This window comes from Podarcis vaucheri, assembly GCF_965113315.1.
Source record: "Podarcis vaucheri genome assembly, chromosome: 13".
Classification (NCBI taxonomy): domain Eukaryota; kingdom Metazoa; phylum Chordata; class Lepidosauria; order Squamata; family Lacertidae; genus Podarcis; species Podarcis vaucheri.
The window spans coordinates 18,783,165-18,806,549 of NC_138751.1; the positions used below are offsets into that span (position 1 = coordinate 18,783,165).

Below are 23,385 nucleotides of genomic sequence, written 5' to 3' on the forward strand. Positions count from 1 at the left end.
GTTCAGGATCTAGAATTCGGACAGAGTGGCCCCACAGCCCTATTTTTTAGTGTTGTTTGGAATGGATCTCAGTTACCTGGAACAGCTAGCCCATTTGTCAGTGGGTGCTAAGTGTGGAACCAGTGCTTTACTTACACACAAGTTTTTGTGCTCTTCATGCCAAATTCCTCTTGATTATTTCTCGACTATACTACAAACTCAAAGTCACAGGACTCCTGACTTTTATTATATTTCTTTTCCCTTAGCCTCATTAGGCTTCAGTTCCCATTGCAACTGCTGAAGGCCTCTCTCCAGTTAAGGAAGTATTTGCAGAACCTCCAATCAGATATTAAACTGAAACAGGCTTCATTAGGATGAGGGTATTCTTCAGAAAGCTGGATGATTTCCTTCCTGCTGAAGGTGGGGAAGGTATGGCCAGCCTGCTCTACGCAGAACGAGGTATAAACGAGTGTGCTGAACAGGGAGGACAAAGTGTACCTCTTCAAACTGCAAGTAAATCATCACATTTTTGAAAGTTTCCCTATGTTAAGATTTCTCCATGATGATAAATTCAGCATAGTAGGAAAGGGCTGAGGTAGCACACAGCTAGAGTCTATGTGTTCTATTTCCTGGGATGGGTGGGTGTTTTTTAAAGGATAAGTATGCAAAAGTGGACAACCAACCCCGCCCTCCTGTAATCTGATGCAGTCCATTCCCCCACTTCATTCCCTTGAATGTGTAGGAGTAGGCCACACCTTCTCAAACAGACCAGTCTCCTTTTCTTACCTTCACCATCTCTCCCATTCCAGCATAAAACCCACACGTTTTAGACCTCCTATTTTTCCATGCTCACATACCAGGGTCCCTTCCAAAGAGCATACAAACATTACTAGTCAGCTCCTCCATGCATCTTACTTTGCCTTGCAGAAGAAGATTCCCTTGGCCACTCATAGGCAGGGTCCAGCTCGTCTGAGGTGAAATCAAAGGGATGATAAGCAGCCCTACGTGAAGGTTTCTTGCACTGGTGTGTGGACAAAGGCGGAGCTGTGGAGCAGGCTGGAGGGGGCGCTGTGGGGCAGGCTGGAGTAGAAGCTACAAATCATTAGGATACAAAACATTAAAAAGTCAAGAATGTCTGGAATCCCTATTTTCACATTACGTATGCATTGAGTTGGATCCTAAAAGTGTCTTTCCACTAGCAGAAAGCCTATTCCTGTCAGAGAAGGCCTATTTCTTCCTTAGCAGAAAACCGCTGTATGAGGAAAACCAACACCAAATCCAGGAGTTCCTCCAACTGCACACAGGCTTAGTCTCAAGCGAGACCTTTTTATGGCCTTCTACATCTTGCTCGTTATTAAACATCATGATCATTACTAAATTTATTCCCCGCCCTTCACCAGCAGATCCCAGGGCAAATGACAACTACAGTATTTAAAATTCAAAATAAACAACAATTAAAGCAGATTAAAATTACAGGAATAGGGTGGACCCTGGGAACTCACATCTCATGAGCCAAAGCCCAGGGTAAAAAAGTGTGTCTGCAGCATTTGCCAGGAGCTGAATTGTGAAGAAGCCAGACACACCTCTGTGGGGAGGAAGTTCAACAACTTGGGGCTGCCACAGAGATTGCCCTTCCCTGAGCCACCACCCCAAACTAATTAAAGTAGTATTATTCAATAATAAGATTTTATTATTTTTCCATGTTGAAAGCCACCCCAAACATCTGAGGGAGGTGGAACTACCAAGAGGGCCCCATCTGCTGATCTTAACACCCCTGGGGGGGGGTTGTAGGGAAAGAAGCAGTTGTTGGGGCCTCAGTCATTTAGGGCTTTCAACATTAATATGAGCACCCTTGAACTGGACCTGGAAACAAAGAGTGCGGCCTATGTTTTCCTTATGCACTGTTTCCTTTATACCAAAATGCAACCCTGCTTTCCCCCATACATTATGGCACTACAGCCTAAGTAGCCTTCCATTAACTCTGGCACAATTGTTCCCGGAGGAGCACAAATGCATTTTCACCTTCCGCTCACGCTTCTTTAGATTAATCCAAGCCACCCGAAGCATGAGAAAAGGGGGCATAGCATGAGAAAAAGGCACAGCCAGTTTTACGTGAGGAGCAAATGTGAACTGGGGCCCTCACCTAGCAAAATCAGCGACAGACACATCGCCACGCAAACCCATCTCCCCACAACTTCTCTTGCCTCTGGAGAAGCTGCAGGTGACCCAGCTCAGGGGCCGGATTTGACTCCCAAGGCCTTTGTATGTTGACCCCTAAGCCAGAGGCTGCTGTTATGAATAACTAACCGAAGGCCCCATTTGCACAGTAGCAGGTTGCTTTAAACCCAGAGTGGCTTAACAAAGCCAAAGTGGTTTAACAAGCGGGATAATAAATGTACAAAGTAAATAATAAATAAGCATTCAATCCCCCTTTATAAGGAGCTCTGGGAATTGTAGCTCAGAAGGAGAAGGGGGTGTGTGTCTCCATACAACTCTCATCACGCTTAACAAACTACAGTTCTCAAAGAGTCATTGCTGGAAACCTATTTAAAGTGTTTTAAATAAACAGATGGGGCCTAACGTTAAGTAATCCTGAATACACGTTAATCAATAGGAGTTACCACCTCCATGGAGACAATCCTTCTTTGCAACACCCATATCACACTCCTGCTGCATCCCCCATCTTTAAATCAAATTTAAAGGAAAAAAACAGTTTCCCCACAATTAGAATAGCTCCACATACTCTTCTCTGGTGGTAGGGAGGCCTCCGACTCGACAGGATGAACTGGCGAATCCATCCGTAGTCTTTTATAAATAGGTTGTTCTTCCTCAGACGCTGGGCGTTTCTGACCAAGGTCTTCTTCCGTGGATCTCACCACAACTTCCAGGAGCGGTTTTTCCATGGTCCTAATCTGGGCCTCAGATCATAACATCCTCTCACCTCCCTCCCCAAGCTTGCCTAACCCTCAACACTTTTCCAGAAAATTCAGCTACCCTTGCAAGTCAGGGTACCGGGTGTGGGGGGAGCACAAAGCCCGCCCACATTCTCCTCCAAGCCAGACAAATCTATTTCTTTAAAAGCAAAGAAAAGTAAAATATTTTCAAGCTGAAGAAAACCACAAACAATTAAAGCGGGGGGGGGGTGCGCTTCACTACTGATGCCCCTTTAATAAACCTGCATTTGCATGGGTGTGGCAAGAGTCAATTAACCCAAAAGGGTGTAGCTTGAAAAAGGGCCATACTCAGACCCAATCACAACTTACGTATTTAAAACCACAGCCTCACCTCCTCAGCCCATTGCAATAGAGGGGGCACTTTACCTGCATAACAAGCAATAGCTACTTTGATAGGAAGCAGCTGAGCCCTCTGCTGTTACAGGGGAAAAAGAGGATCCTTTTCACATCTACTGCTGGCAAGTCAGGTGTCCCACATCTTATCTTGGTGCAGCTGGTTTTTCCTGCCTAAGTGTAGAAGCTTACATTTGCCCCTAATGAAATTCATTTTGTTAGTTTTGGCCCAGTTCTCCAATCTGTTAAGGTCATATTGAATCCTGATTCCATGTTGAGTGGCATTGGCTACCCCTCCCGGTTTGGTGTCACCTGGAAATTGGATGAAGGAATTGAGGGGATGCTCATCCAAGTCATTTATAAAGAGGCTGAACAACAATGGGCTCAGGATAGAACCCTGTGGCACCTCACTTGTCCCCTTTTTTTTTGCAGGATAACTAGGAACCATTAGTGGGCACTATTTGGGTTTGGTCAGTCAACCAGCTACAAATCCACCTAAAAGTTACCTCGTCCAGTCCTTTACTGTTGCGTACAATTACCGTATTTTTTGCACCATAACACTCACTTTTTTCCTCCTAGAAAGTAAGGGGAAATGTCTGTGCGTGTTATGGAGGGAATGCCTACGGGTGGCATGCCTACGGATTTTCCTCCTCTAAAAACTATGTGCATGTTATGTTCGGGTGCGTGTTATAGAGCGAAAAATACGGTAATTATTATCAAATATAACTATCAATTGATGTTCCAGTCACTTGTCATTCATTTTAATACATTAATATTTTTGGTTGAAGACCTTTTCTCTGCATGCTTTCCCTACCACAAGTTTGCAATGCATACATCCCAACTTTAGAACGCTCTTTCCAAAGAGGTACGACTGGTGCTGTCATATCATTCTTTTCATTAGTATTTTAATGCATATTTATTTTTACAGGACATACCAGAAGGACTTCATAATTATTTATATATGTTACAAAACTTATATACCGTTTGGAAAAAGAAACTACACTGCTTGATGGTAGACACACACAGGTGAAAAAAAAGAATAAAATTATCAGTAAAATCAGTTAAAAGAAATATTTAAAACATTCAGAAAACAAACTAAACACTTATCAACAGTCTATAAAATTGGATAGGCTTGCCTAAAAAAAGAGTTGCAATCAGAATCCAGTTCAGAAGAAATCAGACTAGGCAAATCTAAGGCAAGTTTCTTCTGTCTCTGCCCCTTTATGAAGGAGAAATATTGAAGAGGATGCAATAGGTCATACAAGACCTGTGGATAGATGGGGAATTCTCAGATGGTTCAATTCTAACATTTGGAAGAAATGTTTGGGAGTTCTGGACACTTGAGCTTAGGAAGGAGGAGGCAGTGTTTTTGAAGTGTGCTTAATAGAACTGAGGCTTTCAAATTTAAGTGCCACCTCACAAACTGGCACAGAGGTGCAGGTAATGCTTAAAACAGCTTTCAGCTCAATATCCCGCCTGAAGCAGAGTCCAAATAGTGCCCCTGCCTCCAAGCCCAACACTTACATTTATTTATTTTTTAAATACCCCACTGAACAATTCAGATATTAATTCCTGCCTTCACCTTATACCACTACGGGTCACCTCCAGGTGACCCTCCCTGCCCCGTACTCGGTTAAGTCTACCTGCACAATACAGCCACTCCATGAGGCTTTGTCAGTGGGTTCCCTGCAGGACCGTGGTCCCTCAGCAGCGGCCCTACCATGACAAACCCTTGATACCAGTCATACCCTTCCCCACGCAATGGTGCCAAAGAGGCTACTTCACAGCAAGGCTGGCTGTTAAGGCATGTATTTCTTAGTTCTTATCCTCCATCCTCCTCCCTCAAATGCCCAACAGGCAATTGTCTAAGTTGGCATGACACACCATTATTTTGCATCTAAAAGGACAGAACAGGCATTTTTCCTTCCTCTCACTTGCACAGTCGTGATTTCAACCAATCATTACAGTATTCCTATCCACCAGTGTGCCCTAACTAGCAATTTATACCAGCCCCCTCAAACATTAAAGGCAAACCTGGCTAACAGAATTTTACCTGAGAAGGCAGTCATTTTTAATATGCTGCAGCTGCCCCTTCTCTTGTTCTGCCCCCCCCCCCCACCTTCAGGCAGAGAACTCTCCTCTTCTGGAGTTGCTCCCCTTTTTCTAAATGGTTCTTATTAACAACATGATAAAAAATGATCACATAATTCATATTGTGCCAACATAGTGGTATGTGGTTTATCTAGCATTCCAAAAGGAGACAAAGGACCAGTTCTGAACAACAAAGAACACACATTTCATTCTGTCCCTCCCATCAGTTAATATTCATTCAATCATTTATTGTTATATCCTGCCCTTTGTCTATTCTGGAGCACTGGATGGCATAACATTATAAAACAGGAGTTGAACAACATTGAAAATGAACAAAGCATCTAGAGTTACAGCAAAAAAAATGCAAAAGAACAGAAGCTGTATATAACTACAGGATCATGCATGAAAGCAATACACTTCATGATGAAAACACTTAAACAAATAAGAATTTCCGCTCCTCTCACTGGCCTGAGGTGCTAGTGTCTATGTCACTCTGGAAATCAGTTGTGTGAAGGCCGAGATTGTGGTTACTCACTGGTGAGGCAAAGGCATTCTGTGCATGCCCACGAGCAAATTCTTCTTGATAATTACTGGACATGATCTAGGACTGAATTATGCTGGTCAAAACTGGTTCCGAGTTCTGCCTCAGGTTCAGCAAGGGGTAGGGGACTTGTGGCCTTCCAGATGTTGCCAGGCTACAGCTCCCATCATCCCTGACCAATGGCCATACTGGTTGGGGCCAATGGGAGATGGAGCCCAACAACATCTGGTGGCCTGCATGTTCCTTATTCCTGTAGGCCAAAGCTCCTGTTTCAGAGGAGCCAGGATGTGTTGACTGTGAGGTAAATTGGTTGAGGACTGCAGTCTGACAATCTCTGTGTGTGGTTCCCAATCCATCATTATGTTCCTTCCCATCCAAAGAGGCCACTGGAACCTGCGGTTTCAAACCAGACTCGGTCAGCTTAGCGGGATCCTGCTGATCCAAGATCCCTTCATTTGGCCCAGCTCTCCTGATGCTTCTCGCTCCACCATGCTTCAGCTATGAAGAACAGGGCTAATAAGAGGATGCAGGCCCCGATCCCAAGTCGCAGTGAGTTGGCTGCGGTGAAATCCATGGCCTGGGAATGTGAGTCTGGAGAAATCAGAAAATGCATATCAATGTAAAAATAGTTTTCGGTATGCAGCAGGCTTTCTTCTTTCATCAATCACTACGCAGCCTGAGAACTGTCCCCATGAAGATCGATTTGCCCCTGAGCAGGCGGCAAATGAATGGGGCATTAGCACTACGGGAGCCTCCTTGAATCCACTTGCCTGTGCTTGGTTTCCTTGGCAGCCATTAACTGGCAGTGCCATCCTGTTCAAAGGGGCTTCTCCCAGCTAAGTGTGCTTATCACCGCAGCCTGAATCATCTGTGCTAATATAATCTGAAAAGGGCAACATTCCAGTGGCGACAATGACACCACCAGAACCATCGCACAGCAATCCTTTACATACGTGGAAAGCACTTGTCGAGTGCAGGGGGGTGGGGGAAGAGAAGTGGTGTGACGTCTAGATGTGAAACATCACATGAAATTATTCCGGTGCTGTGTTCCTTTATGGAAAAGCAGCAACTAATGGCGGCTTCTTACTGTGCATCCCCTGTAAGCCTTTCAACCACACACATGCCCGTGTGATTGCCACAGATGAAAATTTGCATACAGCTGTATGTTGCTTTTTCCTACAGAATTTTCCATGTAGGGAAAATAGCAACGTTAAAGGAGACATGCAGCATGACCTATCAATCAGCTTGCATACCAATGACCAGCTGTGGGTAGCACCAAAGGACAGAGTGGCAAACCTTGTTTTGCTGCTACATAGGACTGCAGAAACAGAAGTATGTGTTCTCCGTCCCACCCACCCCACACCCATCCAAGTTATTTTCTGTGGGAATATGGTTGTGTTTGATTCTCCAGCTAGTCATTCATTTTGTGGGCATCCACTCAACCTCACAATATCTTCCATACTTCCATATTCAAATCCATTTTTAGATTGGAAGCTCCTTGGGACCAGGGACTTACCCTCTTTTACTCTGTAAAGCACCATGAATGGTACAATTATCATCATCACCTAAGGCTGTGCGCTATACACATTCAAACCACTTTATTTCCCTCAAAGAATTATGGGCGCTGTTGTTTATCCCTTGCAGGGTTACAATTCCCAGCAAACTACAGTGCCCAGAATTCTTTGGGGGCAGAATGTGTGTGGAATGTGCTTCAAAGGTACACAGGCTAGCTCTCTGCTAGAGTACACTTCTCCCATCCTCCCTGGACTCACCTTCTGTCCACGCTTCAGTGTCATTGAGCTGATATTCCTTATATTGGCAGCTCAGCTCTCCTATGGTGATGTTAATAGCCTCTTCTGTGAGGTTGAAGCTTGCAATCGCCCCATCTTGCCAAGCTCTGGTTTCAGCAAAGAGCTGCCCACCTTGGTAAAGATAAAACCAGCCCTCAGCAGCAGAAGGGACTGAGCAATTCACTCGATATCTTCCCGCAGAGTCCACCAACACCTCCAGGTAATTGGGAACCACAGTTGCATCTGGAAGAGGAGAAGTGTGAAAGCAAAAAGATATAGCTTAAGGGATGCTCAGTGTTGAACTGGCTTTCTTTCTTTTTCTTTTTTAAAAACACATTTGTAATCCTTGTGGCCATAGATACATATTCTAAGTAGAAGATTAGTACTTTACAGCCACCGCAAAGATTATGGGAATTTCCCATAATTCAAGGTTGATGGCTGAGAATCAAGCAGGACTCTCAGAATGCCCCAGGATGCAACAGATAAATGGAAGAGCAAGGAATGCGTAAGCAAAATAAATTGCAATTCTTTAAAAGAAAAAAGTGGGCATGATTAAAATGTGACCAGTCCAGTCTTTCCCTAACCTATCCTTCCCTCCCCCGCAACCTTTGGCACTTTGTGCAAAATTGGGAGCTCAACACTAAATGATACAAAAAGTGTAAATGCACAAAAACTCCATTGTAGGATCAGGATAGTTCAGACATTTTAGTAAAATCTGAGTACAGTTATTAATGTTTCACTTTGGATTATAGGACTACATTCAACTGCCTTTTACTCAACAAAGGCCCATTAAAATTAATGACCATCCTAAGTTCCATTGCTTTCAGTTGCCTATCCTGAGTAAAAGTTAGCTGAATACAACTCATAATTTATTTTTAGCTGTCATCTGCTTTTCGGGCTTGGGAGTCCTGGAATGTCAGTGGACAAATGAGGTGACTGTAGCTTTTGTCAAGAAATGCTTTTGCAAGACCTATTTTCTTGATTACTGGAATTCTCTGGAGTTTTCTATTTCCAAACTATGTAAAAAGTAACAAGTCCATGAGTTTTAATGCTGAAACTCTTCCTGTGCCTTGATTGTGGAAAATTGGGGAAATATTTGCAGATAGAAAGATGAGAAGTCCTCTGCTGGCATTATAATTAGGAGTTAAGTATGCAAGCTGGGGAAGCACTCAGGACGACTAGCTCAACTCCCAGGCTGCATTTCTTGTCACCCTCCAACTTGTAGAAGAAGCACTAGATGCCCTAAAGCCTTAAATGGCCTTGGCCCAATATACCTGAAGGAGCATCTCCACCCCCATCGTTCAGCCCGGACACTGAGGTCCAGCTTCGAGGGCCTTCTAGCGGTTCCCTCACTGCGAGAAGTGAAGTTGCAGGAAACCAGGTGGAGGACCTTCTCGGTAGTGGCACCTGCCCTGTGGAACGCCCTCCCATCAGATGTCAAGGAAATAAACAACTATCTGACTTTTAGAAGACACCTGAAGACAGCCCTGTTTAGGAAGGTTTTTAAGGTTTGATGGTTTATCGCGTTTTTAATATTCTGTTGGGAGCCACCCAGAGTGGCTGGGGAAACCCAGCCAGATGAGCGGGGTATAAATAATAAGTTATTATTATTATATAAGGTGGGGAGGAGCTTTCTGTAATGTCCTAAAGCACATGAGGAACTTCCATGGGAGGGGGTGGCTTTCTGCTTCAGAAGTGCACTCTCCATTAGTTGGAGGGCAACAGGGACAGTAATGGGGGTGTGTGGAGATTGAACCATTGTGCTCATCCCTGGTACCCCACACTCATGTATTAATTTACTTAACTGTCAGTTATAATGCCTGAAGAGAGGTGTCTAGCTAGCCCAATGTTGCCCTTCCTCCAAGGAGTTCAGGCTGATGCACATTGTACTCCCTTTTATTCCCATGGCGCCCTCGTGAGGTAAATTAGACTGTGACAAAGTGGGTGGCCTTATTATCAGTGAGCATCATGGCTGAGTGGGGATTTCAATCCGGGCATTCTTGTTCCCAATCTGCCACTCTATCCAACACATCACACTGGCTTTCTGACTGTGAATATATTGCTTAAATCTCAATCCAGAAAGGATGATGGCCCATATCTGCATCAGTTCAGTTCCCTTCCTCTCAACGTCTGCTGTCTCCTGTTATGTACTGAGTTGAACAGGATCCAAAATGCAGCAGTCTGATTGGTCCGCAGGAGCCACCCAATCCAGCTCCAGGTGGGAGTGAATCCACAACCTGATTGGCCTTCAGAAGAATCCCGGAATTAGCCAATTACAAGGGGCCCATTGTGTAAATAATGTATATAAAGCAGACATTTTGGGGAAACTGGCATTCCTCACTACTATGAGCTGAATAAAGAGCATGAAATCCACACTTGACTCCAAGTACAGTGGTACCTCAGGTTACATACGCTTCAGGTTACATACGCTTCAGGTTACAGACTCCACTAACCCAGAAATAGTGCTTCAGGTTAAGAACTTTGCTTCAGGATGAGAACAGAAATCGGGCTCCGGCAGCGCGGCAGCAGCAGGAGGCCCCATTAGCTAAAGTGGTGCTTCAGGTTAAGAACCGTTTCAGGTTAAATACGGACCTCCGGAACGAATTAAGTACTTAACCTGAGGTACCACTGTATACTTCACTCCCAAACCAGCAAGTCCCATCCCTAAAACCACTCCTCCACCTAACAAGGTTCTCTATCTCTCTTTTTTTTCTGGCAGGGATCCTTTAGCAGCTCCACAACAGGCACAAGTTCAATGCGTTCTGGTTTTTCCCATGCCAGAAAAAGAAAGAAAAACCCAGCCAATTTAATTTCTGCTTACCATATGTCTGCTGAAGGCACAGAAAAAGAAAGTTGGAAATTCTGCCCCCAAGATAGCAAAAGGTTTCCTCACCGATAACTTTCAGCTGCACTGGGTCACTGGCGTTTGACCAGATGATGGGCTCTATGGTGCTGTGGTAATAACAGGTGTATCGGCCTGCATCAGCCATGGTGACATTCTTCAAGGAGAATTCAGCGGTGTCAGAGTCCCCTCGAGGAGTGACCTCTATCCGAAAGTCCCTGGCCTGGTAGAGGACAAAGTTGACCCCTAGCAATGGAGCCTGACAACAGACAGTCCAGTCCTGCCCTGCAAGGACCTCAGTACTGGGACTCGCAGAGATGGATGGCTTGGGGTAATGGTCTGTGAGGGGGAGAGAAAAGCTGTTTACTGAGCCTCAGACCTTATTCTCTGCTGTTAATAAAAATAATAATAGGTTGCTTCTTTTTGCATAGTAATACAAGGTGGCCGGAAAAAAACATCAATATCATTTTTAAAACATTCCCCATGAAACAGCAAAAACCAATTCATATCAAAATACACAAGCGGCATACAGTGGTACCTTGGTTCCCAAACGCCAAAAACCCGGAAGTAAGTGTTCTGGTTACATAGGCGCCGACTCCATGGGGCCTGAGGGGGCTCGAGCCCCCTCAAAAAATTTTTTTGGGGGGCTCAGCCCCCCCAATAATATCGGGCGCCCTTCCAGCAGAGCGCCGCCGCCGTCCCCCGCCTCCTCCCCACCTGCTCCCTCGCCAGCCAGCCAGCCAGCCGCGCGCCCTAGTCGGAGAGCCCCGGCCGTCCCCCGCGAGATTAGGGAATCCCCGGGGGCGGGGGCTCCTGCCTCGCTGCTTCACAGCACCACCGCCACTGCCAAGGCACTGCCGGGGGAAATTTCCTTCCTCCTGGCGGTTTCAGCGGTTTAGGGCCGGAGCGGAGGGGGCTCGCCCTCTCTTCTCCGGCTAGCCCCACGTTTCCCGCATATCAGCTGTTCCGGAGCTGATTAATAGGCGCAGCACGCTCTCCCCTATTCGCTCACGAGGAGACGGCGCCACTTTATTTGCATATTCATGAGCTTATTTATTATTCATGAGCTTTCCCGGGCCCCCCCAATATTTTTTATAAGTCCGCGTCCCTGTCTGGTTATCAAATGTTTTTTGGAAGCCGAACGTCCGATGCAGCTGTTGGCTATTGTTTCCAGGGCGCCTGCACCAATCAGAAGCTGCACCTTGGTTTTGAACATTTCAGAAGTCAAGCAGACTTCCAGAATGGATTGAATTTGGTGCTTTTGTTTTTGCTGTTTATTTTGCGTTTTTGTTTTTGATGCTTTTTCAGTTAATTTGTTTTTGTGACTTTGTGGAACCCAGTTCAGCTACTGATTGATTGATTGTGTGACTGTGGAAATGGATAAAAGCCCGGCCCCCCCCCCATCCAAACAATGACTATCATCAGTGCAGGTAAGGGGGGGGGAATAATTTTAATTTTTATCATCTACAATACTGTCATATTTATCTTACAGTGCAGTGCATTGATTATTGCTTCCATTTTATGGATCAATGGTCTTGTTAGATAGTAAAATTCATGCTAAATTGCTGTTTTAGGGGTGGTTTTTAAAAGTCTGGAAAGGATTAATCTGTTTTGCATTATTTTCTATGGGAAAGTGCGCCTTGGTTTTGGAACACTTTGGTTTTGGAACAGACTTCCAGAACAGATTAAGTTTGAGAACCAAGGTTCCACTATACACACTATACCTTTAAAGCATGTTTGAAACACACACACCCTCAGAGAAGTCTGGGCACTGTAGTTTGTTAAGGGTGCTGGGAATTGTAACTCTGTAAGCAGTAAACTAAGGTGCCCAAAATTCTTGGAGGTTAAGAACGTGCTTTGAATGTGCTTTAAAGGTATATAGTGTGTTTGCAAAATTACAACATTAAAAACAGTAGCAACAAACCTTTGTAAAGAGAAGGGGTTCAAACATACTGCCTTTGTGTGCTTGTCTGTTTATTATTTACATTTATATTATAAATGTGCTCAAAGCAGCTTGCAGCGGAACAACAAAAATGCAAATCAGTACAGTATATGTTTAGAATAGCTCAAATACTAAATCACTTCAAAATATAGTATGACAATCCAGCAAATAACTCTGTGTGATTATATGAACATTGCAACATTTTAAAGCCATCATAAAATGAACTATCAATCATTAAAGATATCAATTAATTGCAAATATAATGCACATTCCAGTGCAATTGCATGTCAACAATAATATAACCAGCAGCTGCTGCATGGCAGAACCATACCAAATGGTACAAAAACTAGCAATGTATGTGAAAATTTCATAGAGTCTTAAATGTTTATGTTTCCATAGTGACCAGAAGCTTGAACATATGTTATAAAATACATAGTAATAAATAGATCTATACTGTAAAGTGTACAAATGATTTGTAAATGCTAAAAGCTAAAAGTGCACACATTTCATAACAGCTTGATCGTGTAAGTATAGGGTATAGTATAAGCAATCCTAGGGTTGCTATATTCCTGACACTCACCAAGTAAGTTGACATTTTTTTAAGGAAGACCCAAAATTGTTCAGCTTTTTGGGAACAAACCCTTATTGTTTAGCTCTTTTAGGGAAACCTCCCCCCAAAATAGTGATTTTAAGCTTTTGAAGCTGTTTCTGTTTCTTTTTCCTTCGCGTTGCCATACACATAGGTTTCCCCTGTCATTGCAGATTCGGCAAAATCCCCCTGATGCTATTTTTACTCTCGAAAACCAAGACATGTCAAGAATTTTCCTGACATATGGCAAGCCTAAATAATCATAACAAGTGTTGGGGAAAAAATCAACCCCTTCTCATCAGCCTTCCTCACAGGGTGTCATCTTCATCAAGGTCAAGATCCTGACTGATGGAATCCAACAATGTTGGGAGAGCCACAGGTTCCTCATCCTTGCTAAAGGCCAGCATCATTGCCCTAAGTCCTTCACTACCATAAAGTCCTATTCCTAGACCCATTGGTTCTCACACCAACCCTCCTTGCATGTACCACTTTGGGCCTATTATTGCGCATGACCTTCCCAGTATGGTCACTGAGTTGTACGGCCCAACACTTACCCTCTGTGATGTTTGCAGGGCTGCTGAGCGGAGAGCGAATGGGCTTCCCTGCCTCCCAGATCTCATAGCTGCAGCGGAATTGGTCCCTGGGCCCAAAGTTGTGTACCTCAAAGGTCACTTCGGATTGGGTGGGCAAGGCTTTCTTTTCAGCCACGGCCTCCGGGCTTCCTCCCTGGTACAGGTAGAACCAGCTGCCAAAATATGCCCCTTGAGCCGTACATCGGAGGTGGTGCTTCTCATCTGCATCCGGAGCCTGGAGCCAGAAGATGGAGGGCTTTGGCAGGGCTGAAAGAGAGAAGGGTCGACTGCCAAAACCCAGGAATGCTGATTCAAGATCCCATGTCTACAGTTCCCAGGATTCTTTGAGGCATGTGGGCTTTGAATGCGCTTTAAATGCATGGTGTCTATGCAACTCAAATCCCCCACCCACCCGGGTTTCATCAGGCAGCAAGAAACATCTTCAGATAGCCCTAGCCACTTCTCTTCTCCTTGCTGATGCTGCTGCAGTCCCAGAATTCAATGCCCCTCTGATTTTACCAGCTGAATAGATACTTCCCACCCCACTGAGCTCAACTATACTCACAGATCGTAAGCAGTAAGAAGGGGAGGGTAACAGGCATCCTTAAAACACGCAGAGTCTTCAAATAAGAATCTGAGTGTCTGGACATCCCAGTATATAAATATGATGCCCAGGAAACGATGATCCATCATCAGTCATAATGTTGGGTTGGGGTAGAGAGAAAGAGAGAGAGAGAGAAAAGGAAAAGGACAGTTCCCTTTCTGACAAAGGCAGCAATAAATGGCTTCTTGTTTGATGTTTTCAGTTGCTCTAAAGACAGGGGTATAATTCTCAGAGTGGTTTAACAGTCAATTCCTCTTCACAGGGAACTCTGGAAATGGTAGTTGTCTGCGGGGAATAGGGGCCTCCGGACTACTGTCAGCACCCTTAACAAACTTTAGCACCCAGAATTATTTGGGCGAAGCCATGACTGTTTGTGTGGGACGCGGGTGGCGCTGTGGGCTAAAGCCTCAACGCCTAGGGCTTGCCGATCGAAAGGTCGGCGGTTCGAATCCCCGCGGCGGGGTGCGCTCCCGCTGTTTGGTCCCAGCGCCTGCCCACCTAGCAGTTCGAAAGCACCCCCGGGTGCAAGTAGATAAATAGGTACCGCTTACCAGCGGGAAGGTAAACGGCGTTCCGTGTGCGGCTCTGGCTCGCCAGAGCAGCGATGTCACGCTGGCCACGTGACCCGGAAGTGTCCCCGGACAGCGCTGGCCCCCGGCCAATAAATGTGAGATGGGCGCACAAACCCCACAGTCTGTCAAGACTGGCCCGTTCGGGCAGGGGTACCTTTACCTTTTTATGACTGTTTGAAGTGCTTTAAGTGTGTGGTTTGTGTGGCCTAGAGGCAGCAAAAAATTGGAAGCCAGAGATTCAGTAAAAGTACACTGGCTCCTTTCCGTAGCTGCAGTATCCTCCTCCCCAACTTGCTTCTGCTTCAAGGTAGCTTTATAAGGAAAACTTCGTGCCATATGCGTCTGCAATAATTTTGCCACACATCGTACACACTCAGCCTTTTGTTCCTTTGTCTGTTGTTTCAACAACAGCACGGCTGCACATCCCTGAAGGCAACATCTTGGCAGCAGTCTGCTTTCAACAAATATCTTGTTCTGCCTTTGTGCACACTATTGCCAACTTTTGCTCACACAATGCAGTATGGACTGCTATCTAAAAATAAAATCATGCCTACCTATGTACACACACCAACTTTCATATTTCATTATAGATCTGTGGGTGCTAAATGTTTGTATTTAATAAATGTTAGAATTTAATTGGAACTGGTATGTTAGAACTGGAAAATAGCTAGAACAGTGGTTCCCAACCTTTTTTTGGCTATGCCCCACCTAAGCATCTCTAAAATCCTGATTCCACGCCCCCCCCACCGTGACATACACTGTAATTCTTATTATTCAAAAAGTAAACTCCTATTCACGTGGAGGAAGCCTAAAAGGCCATGAACTGTTAATAACTCTTTCTCAAATTGCTGCCCCCCTAAAAATCAAATTGCCCCAATGTGAGGTGTGTGCCCCACGTTGGGAACCAAGGAGCTAGACCCAAGTGTGCATTGGGGTAGTAAGAGGTGTGATGGCCCCACCGATAAGCTTGTGTTATTAGTACACGTAAAAGCTAGTTAAGTAGGCACACTTCCTGGGTTGTGTATTGGACAGTGTAATCCTAGCTAATTTGACAAGTGCTAATGAAGTCAGGCAAACTTGGGTGTTAGAATGCAAATGAATGGGGTCCTCCCTCTGTAGATAAAGAAGGGGGGAAGTAATGTAACCAGGAGGCAGAGAGAGCATCATTAACTATGAACCCCAACTTTTGGGATCCTCTCCAAACTTTTGTAGGGTTTTGTAATCATTTTGTAGCGTTTTGTAGAACGATCGATGTATTTTGTTTCGCTCAACAAATATCAAATGGGGGTTTGTAGTTAACACCCAGAAATCCAACATTGTCCAATTCACTCCAAACCCGTGTCAATGTTTTATAGTCATTTCAACCCCCCCCCCCCGTTTGTAGCGCCCCCACAACTGAGTAATTGATATTCAAACCAGGGGTAACTTCATTAACTACAAACCCCAGAATTTGGGATCCGTTCCCAACTTCTGCCAATGTTTTGTTGCCGTTTTGTAGCTGTGAGCTCCTCCAGCGACAGTTTCAGGTTGTGTGTGTGTGTGTGTAATCCATATATAATAAAAAAACACTATAGCCTCCCTTGTGCCCAATTTTCTGAAGGAAACACAAACCCCATGCAGCCATTGGTGGAGACTATGGCAGCATGTAACAATATCAAGCGTGTTATGAAGCATGTCACATATCAAACTTGGAGTTTGCCTAATGGCTGGGCGCCAGACCAGGCCTTCAACCTGGGAATAAATGAAGTGGTAATAAGGAAGGGCCTCTTGGTTACTTAAGCCAGCTGTGCAACACATCTGGCAAACAGCAGCAGAGCTCTCAAGATGCAAAATGTAGACTCTCTCAGTATCTGTCTCCCTTCCCAAGTGGTTTTGCCTGAACTGGCAAATCTCATAATGGATGAGTAATAGAAAGGGAGGCATGTGTGCGTATAGAAACTAGCTTCCTTTAAGATGGTTGCTCCCCGACGCCTTTGGTCTCGGGCCCTATCCACCACTAGCATGTGGCCCTCAGAACAGAAGTTTGTTCTGAAGGGAATGTGACCTACTGGCTGAAAAAGATCCCCCAGCCCTGTTTCGTTTGCCTCTAGAATATACCCCTGTAGAATAGAATATTTTTATCCAACAGACTGGTCATTTCAAAGGGGAACTGAACGTAACAGTATGTCAAAAACTGGAGTTTTGCGGTCAAACAAGGTCGAAAGCTTCCTTATCTTAGACCCAGAAAGTCCCTGAGGTGACTCAAAAGGAAGCAGCTGCCAGTGTGTTAGTAGGGCTGCCAGTGTCTTTGGCATTGACAGAGGAGGTGGAAATATTGCTATTTGGAAGGAAATTGTCCCCAAATGGTTAATTGCAGAGAAGTTCAGAGACAAATTTTTAAAAAGGATGCGAACCCACAGCTCAACCTGTCCCCAGGGCTATAAAGAGGATTATGCAGTGGTCAGGGAAATATACTCTGCACATGCTCTGGGATAGAGTTTCCTGTTGCACCTTTTTTCTTTTAAGTCATCAAATAATTCCCGATACATTAGCAATGATAATGTCATGCAACTTCACATTTTTCAGGACATTCAAAGAAAGCATAGTGGTACCTCGGGTTACATACACTTCAGGTTACAGACTCCACTGACCCAGAAATAGTACCTCGGGTTAAGAACTTTGCTTCAGGATGAGAACAGAAATCATGCTCCGGCGGCACAGCAGCAGCAGGAGGCCCCATTAGCTAAAGTGGTACCTCAGGTTAAGAACAGTTTCAGGTTAAGAATGGACATCCAGAACGAATTAAGTACTTAACCTGAGGTATCACTGTATAGCATCTGACTCCGCTACTTGCCTCCCCCCCCCACCACCTGCCATCAGTCAAATGCCCATTGGGTTGTATCTAAGCCAACACAAGAACAGGCCTATTGAAACCAATGAATGTGATTAACTTAAGTTTATTAACTTCAGCAGGGTTTCTCTGCAGCTGACACACCGTACATTTAAAGCACATCTCCCACCCCCTGCAAAAGAATCTGGGGGCCTGTAGTTTACCCCTCACAAAGCTACATTTCCCAGCACCCCTAACATACCACGGTTCCCAGGATTTTTGGGATGTGTGTATTCATTTCTAGCCACCTGGATTCACAGCCAGCCACTAAAGGGCAAATGTGCACCAAGTGAAAATAAATCCCCTATGCCTTCTTCTCCCTAGCAAAGCACCTTCAGGATGACGTGATTGGCCGTCTGGCGTTATTCATGTGCACGTGTGAATGCACTGCAGCAAAGAAACGCGGGGAGGGGGAGCCGAGGGTTTGAACTATTGTAACATTGCACGCATACACTGGGCAGCTTACTAGGGTTCCTCCCCCCCCCCTCGTGTTCTCCATTCATATTACAACCCAAAGCAAACACCTGCATGAAACCGTCCGGAGATGTAAGAAATCCATTAACGACAAAAAGGCGGCGTGCATTATCCTGTATTGCAAACGTCCAGTCTTGTCGAAGAGAAACCGGTTATAACAGTTTGAAAGAAACAAAGTAGCGATAATCATAATAAGTATTATTAAAGGGTGCAAAATCACATTGGAAATGCAGGGCAATGGAGAGAGAGAGAGAGAGAGAGAGAGAGAGAGAGAGAGAGAGAGAGAGAGAGAGAGAGAGAGAGAGAGAGAGAGACTCTATAAAACTACAATTCCCACAATGCGTTGCGCCTCCTCCGCTTTCCTTTCAAGATGGCGGCGCTGAGCAGTAAGTGCCCCAACTGTGTCTCTTTTTCTTTTTCTCCCTACTTATTCGGCTGGCGGGTCCGTGTCTTTTGAGTGGCGCGGGGTTCGTGGAGGGGTTTTCCCCCTTTGCTAGATAGAGGGAGTCAGGGTTATGGCAATGAGTGTTAAGTGGGGATCCGTTTTTGGGCGGGTTGTAAAGATAAACAAGGACGTTCAAATTGTTATGAGGATGACCTTCTTAAGTGGGTCGGTGGAGAACGAACTTGGCGGAGTCCTTAGGGCACGTGCAAACTGTGTGCACGGGGGAGGGTTGCCCGGTGGTACACGAGTACTTTGTGTATTTTCAGTCTGCCACGACCATAGTGTTGGAAGGGATCACAAGAGGCATCTAGCTCAACCCATTGCAGATACTGAAAATCCTCTACAGAAGCATTTCTGATAGGCAGCCACCTTCCCTCTGCTTTTAAACCCCTAATGAAGGAAAAGCGACCTGTAGGTGCCCACTGAGTTCTGAGCACAAGACACGTTACAAAACCTGTTCTCTCAGCTATGTTGTGAGCCAAGTGTGAATCATAGAATCATAGAATCATAGAGTTGGAAGAGACCACAAGGGCCATCGAGTCCAACCCCCTGCCAAGCAGGAAACACCATCAGAGCACTCCTGACATATGGTTGTCAAGCCTCTGCTTAAAGACCTCCAAAGTAGGAGACTCCACCACACTCCTTGGCAGCAAATTCCATTGTCGAACAGCTCTTACTGTCAGGAAGTTCTTCCGAATGTTTAGGTGGAATCTTCTTTCTTGTAGTTTGGATCCATTGCTCCGTGTCCGCTTCTCTGGAGCAGCAGAAAACAACCTTTCTCCCTCCTCTATGTGACATCCTTTTATATATTTGAACATGGCTATCATATCACCCCTTAACCTCCTCTTCTCCAGGCTAAACATGCCCAGCTCCCTTAGCCGTTCCTCATAAGGCATCATTTCCAGGCCTTTGACCATTTTGGTTGCCCTCCTCTGGACACGTTCCAGTTTGTCAGTGTGGTGGCAACCACTTTCACACTTACCAGGGGTTAAGCCTCATTGAACTTGGTGGGACTTACTTCTGAATAGATTTTTGTAAGGTTCCACTGTGCATCCATTATTTTTACTTACTTAAAAAAAATATGTCTCAGCTTTCCCATTAATAATGTGTCTAAGTATTATAAATGATCAGAAAAACCAAGAGCAAACCTTGGAAGCAGGAGCAAGAATAGCTCCGGGGAAATAAAAGTGTTCATCTGGCATGTAGGCACCAAGCAAGTATCTGGTTGTTCCAAAGATGCAGTGCCTACATAGAAAAGGCCCCAACTCTGGTCACCACCTTAGAAAAGTTGGGGTACCTGGAACAGAGCCTCTATTATTACAGTCTTAAGTGTACGCCACTGTTGTTTCAATTTTTCAGATGGGAAAAGTGAGGCGCTGAATGACAGATCTGCTCACTAATTAGTGCCTCGTGCAACTCCTGGTTCCCAACCCTCTTAATTTATGAGTAAAAGATGCCCAAAGTCTGTTCTTTGTAGATCTGCCTGCACAAGCCAACTCCCTACTTTGCCACTAGCAAGAAGACACTGTTTTTTAAAAGGAGATGCTGGTCCTGCCATGTTGGTAAGCTGCAGGGGCAAGCAAATATTAGATGCGAAAAATTCCTATCCTCCCAAATACTCTGATAGCCTTCTCCTGTTCTAACTTATTAGGCCTCCAAACATTGTCAGAGAAGCAAGTATTCAAAACAGTTCTAATAAGTGTGCATACTTCATTATCCCACAGAAATTATCCCATTTCTGAAAAATGCATGGGGAAAGGATCCAGTTGTCGTTCTCTCTTTCGGCATTGGTTTTATGGGTGAGTTTGCATTACTTTTCCCTGCAGCCCAGGAATCCACTTTCTTACTTAATGCATTTTTGCAGTTTGCTTGTGGGTGCTGTGTATGGGGTCCCAGAGCTTGTCGCATCCAGACACTGACCAGGGCCAGTCCTGCTTAGCTTTAGAAAGTGTGCTGCACTATGGGTCTTCAGACCACATCCTTGGTATGTTATTGACCTAGCCCCCAATTTCTGGCCTTACACAATTTGCAGCATACAACCCATACTGCAGTGGCATCACTGTCAAATTGTACTTTTTCAGAAACATACCGAATTTATTCCATGTGTGGACTAATGCATAGCATTGTTTTCAGGTACTGGAGATATCAAGCAGACTTTCAGAAAGGTGCAGCCAGATCTAAGAGAGTGCAGTGGGGATGTTTTTGGGACTGCATACTCTACCAGGAAACTGGAAGAAATCCTTTGTGTAGGCTAGGGACAGGGAACCTGTGGCCCTCCAATGACTCACAATTTCTAGCAGTAGGGTTATAAGTTTTTGGTGTAGCAAATGAGGGCCTTTGTGGATGATGTCATTAAGAGCTGAGGGCTAAAATTTGTTGCTTAGTGATTTTTTAATATTTTTTCAAAAACAGCAACTAAAAATTCCTTCGCATAGTAGCATTCCCACCATAGATGCTAACTTCCTCCCCTTTTCCCAGACTCTCTCTAGCAGTCTGGAGAGATGTTGGGTTGATACATAGTGTCATCTATGTATTACTTTAAAAGTAGATGCCTGAACTTTTGTGGGCATAGTTTTAAATGGAGCTTTGCCCCAGAGAGCATTCGTTCTCCTCATGTATCTCTTGTCCTAAGTCAATTTCCCATACTGTTTTCAAGCCTAGTGTATTACCAGTCCATTCTGATAGGAGTGCCTTATAAATGCTAGATAGCATTCTTTTGGAGTTGGTGTTCGCCCATGACGGTGTTAGTGGCCAAGTATTAATGCCTGATTTGAGTTGTTGTTGAGCAAAAGAGCACACTTGGTATAGTTGAAACCAATTAGTACAATTATCATCTAGTATTTGGCATAGCTTGTCTGTTAATGGTTTATTATTTTTATAATAAACCATTGACAGCAGGTCACATAATCTATAGATACCCTTTTCTCCCAATTAGAGAATTGCCGGTGTTTATCTCTGTATTTAAAATCAGTATGCTCTATTATGGGTGTTCCCCTCCCAATATAGACAAAGGGTAGCCATAAGATACGATTAGGATTTGTTGATGGATATTTTGTGTAATTTGAAGTAGATTGGCGACTATTTCTTACTCCCAGTTGCTTAAAAATGACAACTTTGAGATAACCTCCTGCCCAGGTTATACTGTTGAAATGTAGAAAGCCAAGAAAGCAGGTAACCAGAGGTAACTCTTCTATGGAAGGGCTCGTTTCTGGAACTAGAAACCAATTCCTGGACTCAGAATTCTTGACTTTGAAGCCTTTTGCACTGGACTCTGATTGGCGGATCTCTTGAGTTTTAGAAAACAAAGCAGGTCCTCGAGGCTAAAGTCTTGCCCATCCCTATACTGACCTAGAGAGAGCAGTACTCTTGAGTTTATTTCTTTTGTTGTTAGTGGCTTGGTGTGCAATGTTTTCAGTTTCTTTCTGACTCACATCTGTGTTTTTCCTTTCCGATTTCAGCTTTGGTGGCACCGTGGATCAGTCCGTTAACAAAATACAGTTCCATGATGACCCAGGCTGTACCATATACATATCCAGGTATAACACCTATCCCTTTAAAGGCAGTTCCTTAGCAGAAGAGCAGCATGAAATATTTGACTCCATGTTTAGTGCAGCTGATGTTAGACATGAATCTATGGCTGAGCCACTTCTTTGGAGCAAGGCAACTGAAGATCTAATAGAAGTGATATGTGATGTTGTTGTTGGGATACTTGACAAATAAAAAACTAAAGCATACACACCCAAATAAAATAACTGACTGCCAGGTCTGGAAGGCACGTACTGGAGAACTCCCAAAATAGCTCAATTGTCATATTGTTCACCTTTTAACAAAACAGTCAAATTTTCACTACAATTGGCCTCCTTACAGGAGAACTGAAAGTTGGCCAACACATTCTTGAAAATGAATCCATAGTTACCAGTGTCCCGTTGAATATTACCACCCTACACACTGATTTGTGGGCAGAGGGTCTGCACCTATAAAGCAAGCTGATTGGCTGGCAAAACCAGAATGGGCATAGTTTTCCCATCATTGCATCTCTATGCTAGGAGGAAATGGTTCTCCCTTAGCATTTCTCCCTGTAGCACAGCTTTTGTCAGGAAGAAAAATGTAAACGATGGCCGCACACACTTTCCAAAAATGAGGGTGGAGATGCAGTGGCGAGGTGGCTCTCTGACAAGCCAGTGGTCTACTTTGTGTTGAGGCACCATTTTGTTCTGTACAGGGTCTCTTACTCAAATACTTGTTGTGTCCTTCCCTAACAGAAGTATTTGATTGTATCCAAGCTGCAGTTGGGAGATACACACCCTTGATTTCTGTTCTTTTCCTCTCTCCAGTTCCAGTTCGGGATGATGGCAATATGCCAGATATTCCCTCCCACCCTTGTGACAAGGAAGGACCAAGTCTTGAATGGCTAAAGAACTTCTGAGACGGGCCCTTGTGAAGAACAGGCCTAGAGAACCAACACTGAAGAGGCAACCCAGGCCTGCACTGCTCTCTGCTCTTTTGTGTACATGTGTAACATTTTCAGGATATAATAAACTTGCTAACTTAAAAGCAGGCTTCCTCAACCTTTCTCTTTGTGACCCCCCTCCCCCAAAACAAAGCATTGCTAAAGGGGTTGGGACACTTAACCAAGCTTAGGTATCACAGCTTCCTCTTTCAAGGGACACTGGGTATTGCAGTTCACCTGAGAGTAATTCCTGGCACCTTTACAAAAACTGCCTGGCCCAGGAGTCTTTAAGGGAAGCAATGACTGTGTGCCCTGAGACCAATTCTTATGTTTGGCAG

At 44.6% G+C, this 23,385-nt stretch overlaps 2 protein-coding genes across 3 annotated transcripts in view; one reads left to right on the forward strand and one right to left on the reverse strand.

Annotated features, from left to right (window-relative positions):
• Window positions 1-14,605, reverse strand: part of LOC309516683 (T-cell-interacting, activating receptor on myeloid cells protein 1-like) — a 25,364-nt gene extending 10,759 nt beyond the window's left edge. For both annotated transcript variants that reach the window (XM_082195459.1, XM_082195460.1), the window contains exons 1-7: window positions 14,199-14,605; window positions 13,616-13,900; window positions 10,582-10,869; window positions 7,671-7,931; window positions 5,320-6,489; window positions 2,723-3,578; window positions 895-1,071 (exon numbers count right to left, since the gene is read on the reverse strand). In XM_082195459.1, coding sequence (XP_082051585.1) covers window positions 6,350-6,489; window positions 7,671-7,931; window positions 10,582-10,869; window positions 13,616-13,900; window positions 14,199-14,283 — 1,059 coding nt within the window. In that variant the 5' untranslated portion in view covers window positions 14,284-14,605 and the 3' untranslated portion in view covers window positions 895-1,071; window positions 2,723-3,578; window positions 5,320-6,349. The remainder of the gene's footprint in view (window positions 1-894; window positions 1,072-2,722; window positions 3,579-5,319; window positions 6,490-7,670; window positions 7,932-10,581; window positions 10,870-13,615; window positions 13,901-14,198) is intronic.
• A 3,848-nt stretch (window positions 14,606-18,453) lies between these two features.
• On the forward strand, window positions 18,454-23,151 carry NDUFA3 (NADH:ubiquinone oxidoreductase subunit A3). Its single transcript, XM_082195617.1, has 4 exons — window positions 18,454-18,538; window positions 20,322-20,396; window positions 22,056-22,133; window positions 22,932-23,151. Exons 1-4 carry the CDS (start codon window positions 18,523-18,525, stop codon window positions 23,021-23,023), a joined length of 261 nt encoding a protein of 86 aa, XP_082051743.1. The 5' UTR covers window positions 18,454-18,522; the 3' UTR covers window positions 23,024-23,151.
• Window positions 23,152-23,385: the final 234 nt, after the last annotated feature.

Coding starts and splice junctions, on each gene's coding strand:
- NDUFA3 (XM_082195617.1), top strand. Junction 20,397..22,055: donor TTTCGGCATTGGTTTTATGG/GTGAGTTTGCAT, acceptor TTCCGATTTCAG/CTTTGGTGGCACCGTGGATC. Junction 22,134..22,931: donor TGTACCATATACATATCCAG/GTATAACACCTA, acceptor TCCTCTCTCCAG/TTCCAGTTCGGGATGATGGC.